The sequence below is a fragment of the Cololabis saira genome, chromosome 8, assembly GCF_033807715.1.
Source record: "Cololabis saira isolate AMF1-May2022 chromosome 8, fColSai1.1, whole genome shotgun sequence".
Classification (NCBI taxonomy): Eukaryota; Metazoa; Chordata; class Actinopteri; order Beloniformes; family Belonidae; genus Cololabis; species Cololabis saira.
In genome coordinates this window covers 37,776,088-37,790,299 of record NC_084594.1, presented here as the reverse complement: position 1 = coordinate 37,790,299, position 14,212 = coordinate 37,776,088, and the positions used below count along the sequence as shown (strand labels likewise).

At 42.0% G+C, this 14,212-nt stretch overlaps 1 protein-coding gene across 4 annotated transcripts in view; it reads right to left on the bottom strand.

The window, feature by feature from the left end:
- LOC133448934 (contactin-4-like) overlaps positions 1-14,212 on the bottom strand; it is a 242,039-nt gene that overhangs the window by 71,108 nt on the left and 156,719 nt on the right. For all 4 annotated transcript variants that reach the window (XM_061727954.1, XM_061727956.1, XM_061727955.1 and 1 more), the window contains 3 exons: positions 10,987-11,190; positions 8,258-8,360; positions 7,038-7,222 (listed from right to left, as the gene is read on the bottom strand). In XM_061727954.1, the coding sequence (XP_061583938.1) occupies positions 7,038-7,222; positions 8,258-8,360; positions 10,987-11,190 (492 nt within the window). The remainder of the gene's footprint in view (positions 1-7,037; positions 7,223-8,257; positions 8,361-10,986; positions 11,191-14,212) is intronic.

Sequence of the window (14,212 nt, the reverse complement as noted above, 5' to 3'; positions counted from 1 at the left end):
GTGTCTGTACAGCCGCCCGGATGAGCCGTCCAGTGTGATGTGGATCTATGAGACAATAAGATTCTGCTCACGTTGTTACGTAACGACGAGCGCGATGCGTGAAACCACACCCACAACTAACTCTGGCCGGAACCAACACAACAACTCCGCCGGCTGGAGATTCCGCCATTTTCTACACGTCATTCAGGCAGCCAATCAGCACAGAGCCTCATTATCATAGCCCCGCCCACTCAGAATCCTGCATAGATAAAGAGGTTAGAGCAGGGGTCGGCAACCCGCGGCTCTAGGGCCGCATGCGGCTCTTTAGCGCCACCCTGGTGGCTCCCTGGAGCTTTTTCAAAAATGTTTGACCTTTTTTTCCTTTTTCTTTTTTTCCCTTTTTTTCTCTTCTTTTTTTTCTTCCTTTTTTCCTTTTTCTTTTTTTCTTCCCTTTTCCTTTTTTAATCTCGACATTTCAACTTTTTTCTCGACATTTTGACTTTTTTCTCGTCATTTTGACTTTTTTCTCAAAATTGTACTTCAACATTAATCTCGACATTTCGACTTTTTCTCTCGAAATTTAGACTTTTTTTCTCGACATTTCGACTTTTTTCTCAAAGTGCATAATGAAAAATAAATCTACCCCCAGTTATAACTAATATAGAAACATGCAGCATGTGTTGCCTTCATTCTAAGGCTTAGACAAGACTTTTAATTTTTTGCGGCTCCAGACATATTTGTTTTTTGTGTTTTTGGTCCAATATGGCTCTTTCAACATTTTGGGTTGCCGACCCCTGGGTTAGAGAATGGGAAGATTAAGACATGGCTCAGAGAGGCTGAATTTCTAATTTATTTAGTAAAAAAAATCCAAAGCTTGTTTTTGAGACATTCAAGGCCTGTTTAAAATAGGTATTAGATGCCATAATAGGTCCTCTTTGCTTAAAATAATACAATTTGATGTGATTTAGGAACATCAGGCCTGTTGCTAGAGCTACCGTTTTCACCACATGTGAATGAGCTGAACATCAGAGTTGGAGCAGGATCATCGTTTTGTCGTTATGTTGGAACCTGGATGTCAGTTCTGTATTAAATAATCGTCGGTGTCAGTGACTCGTGCACTACAAAGATCTGTGACAAATCAGGCAGCTGCACAAGGTGACCCTTGTCTGTCCACATTTGACATCCATTGTGTCTGAGCTACGTGGTTCCTGACTGGGCAGAGCTGGGGGGTGAAGCTCCATCACAGTCCCAACACAGTGCTACACCATCCACTTTTGCCTTGGCTACGTCTGACACACATCCGGCTGTTTTTAACTCAGGGTTTGCTGTAATCTCTGAACAAGGAGTGAATGGGAAACTTGCAATTTCCTGGATTTCTGCATGACTGGTCATTTTTGCTGAGATTTATCCATCAGAGCCCTCGGGGGCCAGCTGTCCCACCCGGTGCCCCCTCCCCGTGATGTTGTTGTGTGCCTCCTCTGTCCTCCCTGTCAGGGTGCCCTGCTCCATCCCTCCAACGTATTGACTCTCAGTCAAAGCTCACCAAATCAAAGCAGGCAGCTCATCCCGGCCCGAGCACACACACAATCAGGCCGAGCGTGGAGTGGCTAAAGCAGAGGGAAGACGCACATTTATCAGTGCCATCTCTGTGAGATGATGAAGCGGTGAGTGTGCAGAAACACAATTGTGAATATGAAAACTAATCTGCAGAGGTGGGTAGTAACGAGTTACATTTACTCTGTTACATTTACTTGAGTAAGTTTTGGGAAATTCTGTACTTTTAGGGGTAGTTTTGAATCACTATACTTTTTACTTTTACTTGAGTAGATTGTGAAGAAGAAACTGTTCCTCTTACTCCGCTACATTAGGCTACGTTGAGCTGTTACTTTTCTTTTATCCCCTTTATCCGCGTACGCGTCAATCTCATGACATCACTGAGTGATTCTTTGGGAAAAATGTTTGTTTTTGCATGTTTTGTCACATTTACACAGACTCAAACACACACAGAGTTTCTATGAGTTCATGTTTGTTCTAGTTCTGCCTGGTTAAAAAAGAAAAGTACAAAGGCTTGAAATTTTGTGCTACTTGTGCTTAATTTATTTTATTAATTTATTTATAGTTATTATTTTATTTTATTATTTATTAAAGTACTTTAATTTACTTTAATATTATTTTAATTTAAGCTATTTTTTATTTTTTATTAATTTTAATTTATTTTATTATTTTATTGATTTAATTTGCCTGAAGATGATTATTTTGTACTTTTGTCTGTTTGAATGGTTGTGTTAAAAAAATAAGTCAGACATTACTCAACAGTTACTCAGTACTTGAGTAGTTTTTTCACCAAGTACTTTTTTACTTTTACTCAAGTAATTATTTGGATGACTAATTTTTACTTCTACTTGAGTCATATTATTCTGAAGTAACAGTACTTTTACTTGAGTACAATGTTTGGCTACTCTACCCAGCTCTGCTAATCTGTCGCATTTACTTTCTTTCCAAGCAGTATTTATAAGACCTGATATCCAACTTGAGCGTGTTGTGGTTAAAATGAAAAAAAAAAAAAAAAAAAGATGAAAGATATTAACTGGATCTCAAAGTCTTTCTCTTGGCATATCACCGGTGTCATTAAAAGTGTGATAACGGTTTAATGAGCACGACTGCAGCGTACAGTACCGCCGTCATGTCTTCCTGTGTGATACAGAGCAGCTCTTCCCACTGTACGCTCAGGTGTACAAGAAGTACCCCGATCCTTATCGATCGCCCCCACTGCCTTGCGCTGCTGACGAATGTCTCGACGGCTTAATTCAGACGGAGTTCAAAATAAGATTACAGATTTTTATCACTCGGCTACAGGAGGGAGAGTGACGGACAAAAGACATGGGGGTGGGAGTGACCTTGGGAAGACAAATAAGACCTTGGTGTTCTCCTGGCCAGAGCCTGAGAGTGTCCAGACTGTTGTAAATAATAGAAAAGGGTTCGCAGTGCGACTGGAAGGAACAAAATCTAACAGCAAACAGGACTGTTGAGACGGGAGGTGGGGAATCTGGAGGTTGTTCACGGCGGAAGATCGAGACCTGATTTAGTTTAAATCAGAGGAACTATCCCGCTCAGCAGTGTGACCTTGTCTCCCAGCGACCACGTAGACGCGGCTGTGTCATTTCACTTAATTCACACACTCTGATCACAAAGAAGAGGGTTGGGGTTATTATGGTGTCCTGAAGCCTCAGGAGGAACATGAACTGGACCATAAGTAGCAGAATTGATGTTTTCATGACAAGTTAAGCATCCATGGAGAAATAACAAAAAATTAAAAATGTGCTATCTAGGGCTGTTCGATTTTGCCCAAAAATAAAATCTCGATTTTTTTCTCTCAAAATCCAATTTTCAATTACGGTTACGATTATTTTGTGAATTGACAAAAGGCAAAGAAATTATTTCAAATATGCTGTTTTTTTATTGAACATTTGCCCCATTGGGCTTTAAGTGCAAACTTTGCTCTTATTAAACCAAAAATGAATGAATAAAGTGCAAAACTCTGTAAAATAAGTTGAAAAAAAAGTTTTAAAAAATATAATAAAATATAAAGTTTTATCTCTGAAAAAAAAATCAGCAAATCAGCACTTGCAAACATACAGTAAGTTATATTTCCAATTAAATAAAACAAGACATTTTCTAATTAAACTAAACTGGGTCTTTGCATGCTAAATAATAATGCAACCCATGAAGGAGGTAGAGGTGTGTAATGTCAGTCATTACATTTGCTATTCACATTTGCAAGTTTTTTGCAAGGAACATGAGCCGGTCTACCGCATCTGGCTTGAGGGATGCCCGGTGGCATGTTACAACGCCCCCTCCTACACTAAAGAGCCTCTCCCATGGGGCACTTGTCGCAGGTATTGAGAGGTATTTCCATCAATCATTAATATGGTATCAATCATTAATATGTGTGCAGACAAGGTAAAAAAAAAAAAAATAAAAAAATAAAAAAAAAAAATGGAAAAATCGATTTTACGACATTCACATTTTAACATCGTTCTAATTACATAATCGCGATTACGATTTAAAATCGATTAATCGAACAGCCCAAGTGCTATCCAGACCGGATAGTCCTTTATGGCTCACATTAAGTGTCGTAATATGTGAACACTGGTTTCCTGTACAGTACAGGTTTAAAATCAAATACAGCCAGTGGTAATTATTTAGGTTTATTGTTTTCCTACAGCAGAATAAAGGATGTCTTTAGGTTCTTCTGAGGAAATACAACACAAATACATCGGGCAGGTTTCCTGGTAATCTCATCAGACGCTGCATCTTGCCTAATTTATTTCAGACTGAATTTTGTTAAATTTTAGTAATTCACACAAACGGCTTTTTATAAAAATAAATACATCTGGTACAATTATTTGTCATTCACCTTTTTATTTTATTATTACCATATAGCGTAAAACACTGAATAATTTAGAGCCTTGCCACTGAAATGAATAATTAGCATAGAACCTGAAGACATGTTATTTATGGACATGTGCTCCGATTTAATCAAACTTTGAACCACAACAGTTTTCTTTCAGAAAAGGTTTTAGCTTCTGTTCGCATTCGCTCTCCAACCCCGGAGAAACAGAAACTTCTATCTTCCAGCTAACGCAGCCTATTATCATTGTCGTGATCTCTGCAGGTTTAAAGCGCGACTGCAATATACGTTTTCATCTTTTCCTCCGTCTTGAGCAGGACTGTGAGGAGTGTGAGGAGTGCTGCGGTGGCGGGGTGCAGATTCCCAGCATGCTCTGGACCGTGTGGGCGGAGATTTCACCCTGAGTGGGAGAGCAGTTGGTGACCTTCCTGGGAGGTGTGGATCATGGGGAAATGCAGACGTGCGCTCCGACAGCTCCAAACGATCTTCCTCTGTCACTAAATGCAATCATTTAAAGGGTTGCTCGGAAAGATTTCTCAAAATAACGGATGTTTGCAGGAGGCTAGCGCTCACTTTAACCGTCTGTGATGAAAGGTCACAACACTAACTCGGACTAATCAGAGCCAGTGGGATGAATAGGTGCAAACCGTATCCATGCAGACCACCGGTTGCTAGGCAACGAGCAAGTGGTCAGCAGATATTAGCGGATATTGAGTTGTGGCAAATAGTAAAACTATTGTCTTGCATATTGATGATGAGGATGAGACGCTGGTGGTGCAGAAGATGAGGGTGTTGGTGGGCTAAAGCTCTTCCTGCAGAGGAAACTGCGGTTATTCTCTGACACGTTTAAAGGTGAAACCCAGGAGCAGTTTGACAACCTGCTGGAGAGAGGAGCTCCAGGACGCTTTGAAGCACTCAGATCCTCCACGACAACATTTTACTGTTACAGTAGAGAAAAAAAAAAATCCTGATTTTTATGGCTTTTTAAAAAGGCCTACATCCGTTGGTTATATATAGTTGGACAAGGTTCCATCAAAGACGGCCACGCCCAAGTCAGGCGAGCGTTAGCTCCAGCGAGCAGAGCCGAAACACGGCGTACATCCTCAGCAAGGAGCCAAGATGCTTCGGTGCCTCTGGGTACATAGAAATGAAAGGGTTCTAGAGCAAAGCGCAGCATCCCCCCCCCGTCAATCTGAAAGGCCTTTTAGAAGCAGTTCCTAAGAGACGGTGGACTATCTAAGGTGGTGTGACGTTAGCAGTGATTCCTTGCTGAAAGTGAACCTGTGACTGGGTTTGAATGTGGGTTTCCAAGAGGCAGCTGCTCGGTTTTATCACCAGACCAATGTTCTGCCTCACGATGGTTCACCAGAACATAGATCTGGTCTATGTTCACCTGGTCTTGAGATCCAGGATCTAGGAAAAACCATTTGGGGTTGCAACTAGGCTTGTGTTGAAAAAATAGATTTTCTGATTCTAAATCGATTCTCATATTAATTCCTAAAAATCAATTCATATGTCTAAAGATCGATTCATTATTATTATTTTTTTTTAATTTATTTATTTATTTTTTTCATCATTACAACTTTTGGTATTTTTTTGTTTATGCCCAAAAAATGAATGTTTTGTTGGACACGAGAATAACTGGTGCCATGTTTTTGCCTTTAAATATGTGTAAAGGAATGAAAACATTGACATTTTCAGTTATAATTGCATAAATTGTCTATATGTAATTACTTTATATACTGTCTTGGTTTTACATTTGCATGAAATACTAAAAACCAGCTAAAAACCAGTAGTTCTATCAGCATTCTGGGAGCTGATTGGTCCTTACAGCATCATTAGCTGCAATACTTGCTGTTGAATCTTAATATAATACTAATATTAATATGTTGCATAACTACAGTCATATAATTCCTGCAACAGCTCAAAAAACAGTTTTAATAACACTAACCCAAATCAATATCGGAATCGAATCGGATCGAATCAAACCTTGATAATCGATTCTGAATCTTAAGAATCGGAATCAAAACGATTCTTGACATTTGAATCGATCCCCAGCCCTAGTTGCAACCCTGAAAGCCTAAACCTAAAGATACAATGAGCAAAGTATTGTACAGAAAAAAGAAATATAACAAAAAGAAGGGCTCTGTGCTTGTGCTGACTTCTAGTGCCTAAACTCAGTAGGTGGGAAACCAATCATGACACCGCCGACAGAAATCAGGGAATATCCCGACCCTCTCTCCATAGATGTGGATGCTGCTGTGCAGATTATGCCCTTGACGTTTATGCGGCTAAGCTATGAATAGGACATTTAACAGCTTTGATCTCCAGTCAAGATGCATGTCAATCATGAAGCCATCTGGTGGAAGCCGGCAAGGTCATATTCAAGGGCTCAGCTTCATCCGCATCACTCTTTTAATCTGGATCAAAATATTAGAGGCATCATGGCTGACAGCCTTTAATCACGGTGATGTGCTGTTAAAACGAGCCGCCCAGCCGCGTCACGTACCCCACACAAGCCTGCGCTGATCTCCGCTCACTGCGCTGTAAGTCAGCCGTGTGCGCCTTTTTACGCCTCTCAGTCTGAGCGGCGTTGACAGATGTGCTGTTTGATGGTCAAATATTCATGCGAGACAGGCTCACTCACCGTAGAAGGAGAGCTTTCCTTTCACCGTGTTCATTCCCCGGGAGTTCTCAGCCACGCACTCGTACGTGCCGGCGTCCTCCTGCTGGAAATACGGGATTTCCAGGATGCCGCTGGACTTTCTCATGTCGACTTTCCTGGGAAAGGGTACGCCGTCCACTCTCCTCCAGCTTATAGACGGAGCAGGGCTGTAAAGAGACATCAGAGGGACCCGTTGAGGGACATCACACACATTTAGTCTGTAATGGAAACAATACAGCCTCTAGTAGGTGAAAAAAATGTATAAAAATGTTCCCCCAATCTCTCCCACAGATGTTCAGATTTACTTCCAGCAGCTCACAGTAGGGCTGGGCCATATGGACCAAAAGTCATATCTCGATATTTTCTAGCTGAATAGCGATACTCGATATATATTGATATTTTTTCTGTGCCATAATTGGGGTTTCCAATTATGGCACAGAATGCTATGTACATTATAGCATAGCATCTCTGTTAGCTTAATTTTTTTCTGAGGCAAACCCTTAAAAAAACAGTCAGTTTTAATACAAAGCCTCGTGCCAAATGTCACACAGGTTCCTTTATTAACAGAGGTCTGCACAATATCAGAATGTATAAAACAAATGAAATAAATATAAACTGCCTGCATATATAGAATAAAAATGCTTCTTGAATAAAATAAAACAAATATCCCTTTCCTGCATAACAATTAAATTAAAATACACTGTGCAATTAATACAATGTAGACAGTAACAGGCAGCCTTTTCCACTGAGGTTGACAGTTGTGCAAATAACAAAACATTTGTGCAAATCTCAAATAAAACATTCAAGTCAATTTGTCACAAAATAAGCTATATCAAAATCATAAAAAAAAAAAAAAAAAAAATCGATATACATGTAAACGATATTGTCTCGTACCATATCGCGTTTGAAAATATATTGATATATATTAAAATCTCGATATATCGCCCAGCCCTAGCTCACACTGTCAGCCCCTCGCCTGAGTTCAGCCGTTCACACAGGTAGACTTACTTACTTGTGTACAAACTCAAACAAAAAAGATATTTTTACACCACGACACGCAGATATGCAGCCCGGCTTAAAACACACAGGGATTGCAGCAAAATGGTAAAACGCATGAAAAAAAAATATTGGCGCTCTTTTCAAGCAGCATTTTTCTTTCAAATGCTTCTAAGCATGCAGAGCCGGTACGAGGAGGAGCTTACTTTCCCAGAGCGAAGCACTCCAGCTTTACTGTGGATCCTTTGGCAACATGAACAACCTCTGGAAACTGAACTTCAATCTTTGGCTCATATTCACCCATAACACCTGAAAGAGACGGTGCAAAAAAGTTAGTTTCTTTCATTTTTCCCAACTTAAACAACTGTTGGGGGAGAGAAAACAAAACTAGTTCTGGTGTCTTCAGTCACGCCCCAGCTTGAGAAAACCCCTTCTTGTTTGGGTTCTGTGTTAACTTAGAGATGAAGGGATTTTTCTTTTTCATTTCCAGCACGCTGCGAACCAAAGCAGCAGAAAGTCACGAGATGCTCTGCTGTTGAAAATAACGAGAAGAAGAAGAAGAAGAAGAAGAAGAAGCCAAAGCGTAGCAGCTGCCTGGTGTCACGCTTACCTTTGGGCACAAACAAAGAAACCCACAATTTTGAGGCTTTATTGAAGGTTTGATTTCCATCTTGTTGTAGTGCTAACTGTCAGGAAGCAGAAACAGGCCAGTGAGCCCCCCCCACCCCCGGGTGCTGCCGGCGTGTCTACAAAGCAGCCCATTCACTGTCAGCGCAGCAGCACTGGGAGATTATATTATTGCTGCTGTGCATGCTAAAAATCTCTCTTAACAGGGAAGACTGAAATGTAGACTTTGTGGAGTTCTAGCTTTGGTACAGACTTTTTAATAAATTGAGCCGTTTGCATTGCAATGTGATGATTAGAAAAAATGCTGATGTGTCTTTTACTATTCCCCTTAAAAGAGGTAAAACCTATGAAAGTGTTGCTACCGGTGGCCAGCTTCTCCTCCTGACTCTGACAGTCAGATGGCTGCATGACGCCGCGTTTTAAACCATTCTCATCCGGCAGAGCAGCGATAGCTTTTCCTCCACTGCTGTAATTCGGGGGCTGTGCTGCACAAATAGCTCTAGAGATGGAGGAAACGGCCCAATTTCATCTTGTTGATTTGGCGAGGTGCGTGTTATCAGGATGGCTTCCTGAGTGTCTGTGAAAGCTAATTCAGATTCTTATCACATACGTCTCATACTGAAATGTAACCGCAGGACTATCGAGCATGTTAAGGCAGGCAGATGGAAGGGAACGCGTAATTGTCTCATGGCATAACCTTTTGGGAGAAACACCTGCTTTACGCGCCCCTCTTTACCCTTCATATATGCTGGGCCTGCTGCTGCTGCAGATGAAAAAAGGAAAGAAAAAAACGGAGATAATGGAAAGAAAGGAAATCACAGGCCAGGGCAGGAGGATCTCTGGAAGAGCACAAAAGAGTTAGATAACTTTTAGTCCTTATATTGTGTCAAATGCTGTGATTTGAGTTTGGAGGATGTCAGCTTGAAAGTTTTTTTCGGCGACATGTGTGATTGTGAATTTAAGACAGTGGAGCTTCCTCTTCCTTCCTGTAGAAGCTTCTAAAAAAGAGGAAGATGTGCAAAGGCCGAATGCACAGAGGAAAACCAGCATATTCCAACAGTTGAGTACTTCCTGCGAAGCTTTGGTTCCTAACAACTCTGACTATCATTCAAATATAACTCATTGGGGGGGACTCTGTCCAGCCAGGCATCCCCTGGCTATCTTACTTCAGCTCTTTTTAACTACAAACAATACATCTGATCTATTCCCGCTGTTTTATGTCCTACTCTGTCCTTGTCGTCCACATCCCACCGTCGGTGCAGCAGAATTTATTAGTATTTTTCTAGGAATGTATAAAATATGGCTAGACTGTCAAGAGGGCTGCTGAAGGAAATACACACACACTCAAAAACCCCTCTGTTGCAACACTATAATCAGTACTCGAGTTAAGTCCAAAAAACATCAGGGGGGATGGTGGATTTTATCATATGGGGACAGATAATTTGTTCTGATTACAAATAATATAATATATTACAAATAATAGCAGTGACCAAAACACCTGCAGAAATACTGCAGGAATGACATAGCAGCAGTTAAATGCAGCCTTCTGTAAGCTTTAAATATCCACTGGGCTTACATCAAATACATCAAAACACAAAAATAAAAAACACTTTTCTGAACTTATCAATATGACTCTGTCCTTCACAGGATAAGTAAAATGGATCACTGCAAAAACTCACAATCTTAACAAGAATATTTGTCTTATTTCTAGTTAAAATGTCTCATTTTAGTAAAAAATCTCATTATACTTAAAACAAGACTCATCACTGGAAAAAACAACAATTTTCACCTGTTTCAAGAAGATTTTCACTTGAAATAAGTAGAAACATCTGCCAGTGGAACAAGATTTTTTTGAAACAGGTGAAAATTGTCAAATAAGTTATTTTTCTGGTGTTATTCTTCTGGTGATGACTCAAAATGTTAAAATAGCAGTAAAACCACATTCATTGATGAAATGACATAAGGGTTAGAAAGGGGGATGGCAGTTTTAAAGGGGGGATGATTTTGACCATTTTATTTCAGGTTGGATGCCATCCCCCCCTCATCCCCCCTCAAGTCGAGTACTGACTATAATGCATATAAATGTGGCTTTTGGGTTTTACCAAACTTAACGTTAATACATATGCAGACAAAGGGAAAAAACTACAATCAGTACAGCGCAAACATTTCATTTACTAAGAATTAGAAAACAAAATGTATATTTAATAGGCAGATTCAGTGTGTGATATACACTCCCACATTATATTTTACTTTCTTTAAAAAGGTTTAATTTGTCAGCACAGTAAGAGTGTTGCTAAACTTGGCTCACCGTCACTGCGGAGCACGAGCGGCGTGGGCGGGCCCTGGACGCGGGTCTTCGTGACGGTGTTGGACACCACACAAGTGTAGTTGCCAACATCCGAGGGCTCCACTTTGGCAATGTACAGATTTCCTGTCTCCTGTGAGACGAAGCGGCGAGAGTCCTGCTTCACAAACGTTGGGTACTCGTTAAAGATCCAGGAAAATGTCAGATCTGTTGGGACGGAGGAACAGGACAGTTATTAGTGACAACGACACAAAACTTTCTAGACTAATGTTTTAGCACACTTTTGGGTCACAGATCTAAATATTTCAAAATAAATCAGTAAATGAACAATGTTCAAAAGCAAAGTAATGAGTGCTCCTCCTCATGCAGCTATATATCCTTACAACTCAAACAGACTCTCTTAACAGGTCCCACCAGCTTCATCGCTGAAGAGACATGGGGCTTCATGTCCACCGTCAGTAGCTGTCAGACTGCTGACATCAGTGAACCTGTCGGGGTTTAAATGCCACTCTTCTCCCAAGGTCACATGATTCTGCGATAGATTGTTAAACTGAGGCACATTGTGAAGTATCTAGGTCAGCAATGCAAGTAATTTGCTCTGATTTTATAGTTTTATTATTACTACTACTATAATATTCCTTTTGATTTATCATTATATTGTATTGTATTTCCATTTAGTTATTTACTTAACTAGTTATTAATTCATACACAACACAGGACCAGGCTCCTCCCTACTTGTGTACATCTGGGTGGCCCAACACCAGTCCTCAAAGGCTGTTTGTCCTGCATGTTTCCCAACTTCAATACCCCTGATTCAAATGGATATGTCATTAACTGACTCTTACAGACCTTGATGAGAAGCTGATGATGAATCATTATTGGACTGAAGTAGGAAAACGTCTAAAACACGCCGGAGTGCGGCCCGGGACGTCCACATTTGGACAACCCTCTAACATGTTCTCTAGCTATTGCTTTTGTCTTGTCTTGTTATGATCACCAGACCTTTTTAAGGAGGACAACTTAAATGCTAACTTAAAAAAATGCCAACTATGTAATAAAAACATATCCGTAATTACAGTGTAATAATTATTAATGCACGACTGCTACACCAGGGTGAAACAAGTCATTATCAGACTCCATTAACCCAGTCAATAACCCGATTATGTGAACTTAAATAACCGGTCAGCAAGAGGAGAAAATGGGAAGAGGAGTTGTCAAATTTACAATACAAAGTATAGTTTAGACAGCCGCCTTCAACTGTAACATAACTCAACCACTGACATGGTAGCTTCTGCAAGTTGTCTGGGGAACTCAGAGATGGAATCCACACATGACTGCAGAGCTAGTGTGGCTTTGGCATCTAAAATGACATCTAATCTCATTTTTAGAGCCTGGCACCGAACAGCTTTGAGAAATGAGCTTCACATGTGCTCTATATGCGAGGAGAGGAAACTCTTGAATCAACAAGAGAGACCACGTCTCTCCTGTGTTAGCCTCCCTCCATAACTCTCCATAAAACTTTAAAAAAAAGAATCAAATTCAAATTGTTATTGTATAAAACCCAAAATGGCCTATCTCTGCTATATTTGCAAGACCTGATAGTACTTTATGTTCCTAATAGAGCTCTCTGTTCTCAGAGGGCAGGTTTACTCGTAGTTCCTAGAGTATCCAAATGTAGATTTGGGTGACGAGTCTTCTGTTATCAGGAACCATTACCATGGGAAAAAAAGCCTAGTAAAGCCTCTAGTTAGTGTAAACTTTAGTGTGTTAGGCCCAGTAGTCATAGTTGCAGCTACAGGACAAGACGAGAGCAGCTTGTCGTAAACATAGCAGGCCAACACAAACAGAGTTCAGGGGGCCTGGGCACTGGGCCGGGCTGAATGGCGAGACAGTTCAGGGGGCCAGGCTGACTGCTGAGACAGTTCAGGGGGCCAGACTGACTGGTGGGACAGTTCAGGGGGCCAGACTGACTGGTGAGACAGTTCAGGGGGCCAGGCTGACTGGTGAGACAGTTCAGGGGGCCAGACTGACTGGTGAGACAGTTTAGGGGGCCAGGCTGACTGGTGAGACAGTTTAGGGGGCCAGGCTGACTGGTGAGACAGTTCAGGGGGCCAGACTGACTGGTGAGACAGTTCAGGGGGCCAGGCTGACTGGTGAGACAGTTCAGGGGGCCAGACTGACTGGTGAGACAGTTTAGGGGGCCAGGCTGACTGGTGAGACAGTTTAGGGGGCCAGGCTGACTGGTGAGACAGTTTAGGGGGCCATCCTCGCGGCCAGACTGACTGGTGAGACAGTTCAGGGGTCCAGGCTGACTGGTGAGACAGTTCAGGGGGCCAGGCTGACTGGTGAGACAGTTTAGGGGGCCATCCTCGCGGCCAGACTGACTGGCGAGACAGTTCAGGGGGCCAGGCTGACTGGTGAGACAGTTTAGGGAGCCAGGCTGACTGGTGAGACAGTTTAGGGGGCCGTCCTTGCGGCCAGGCTGACTGGTGAGACAGTTCAGGGGGCCATGCTGCCTGCTGACTGTTCGGGGGCCGGCATCGGGGCCGAGCTCTCGGCTAGGGCTGTGGCATGGGCAGAGTCCTCAGCTGGGGCCTGGGCTGGGGAAGAGTCCTTGGCAGGAGCCTGGGCAGAGTCTTTGGCAGGGGCCTCCTGGGTGCGTCCAGGACCCCTGGAAAGGGGACAGGGTGGGGTTGTTGGATACGTCCCAATTCTTGCCTATAACGGGCCTTAACACTCTTGAGTTCAGAGGGCTTGGGCGCTGGGCCGAGCTGACCGGCAAGACAGTTCAAGCTGTTCTTGGGTCAGACATTCGTATGTTGATGTCGTATCACTATGTATCACTACGTATTATCGTGGCCCATCTGTAACCTCATTGTTATTATTGTAAATATGTTGCTTTACATAACTCATAGTTCCACTTTCATGAGTTCAGCATCTGAACTCAACCCACAATTCATCATTCACGTCCAACCACACTAAGCCGAGTTCTTCATCACACCACGTCTAAAACACTAACCTTCACTCAGTTTTCTCCCTCTCCCTCTTTCCTTTGATTCATTTATTTAGTTTCCTTCAGAGCCATCTGTTAGGAAGTATTGCTGGCTGCCTTTTCCTCCTCTGTTTGTGTGTGCCTGACTGTGTTTGTGTGTTTGTGCGACCATGAGTCACGTTACCGGATACTAACACCGCTCATGAGCTGCTCAGTCAGGAACGCAAACTCTCCCAA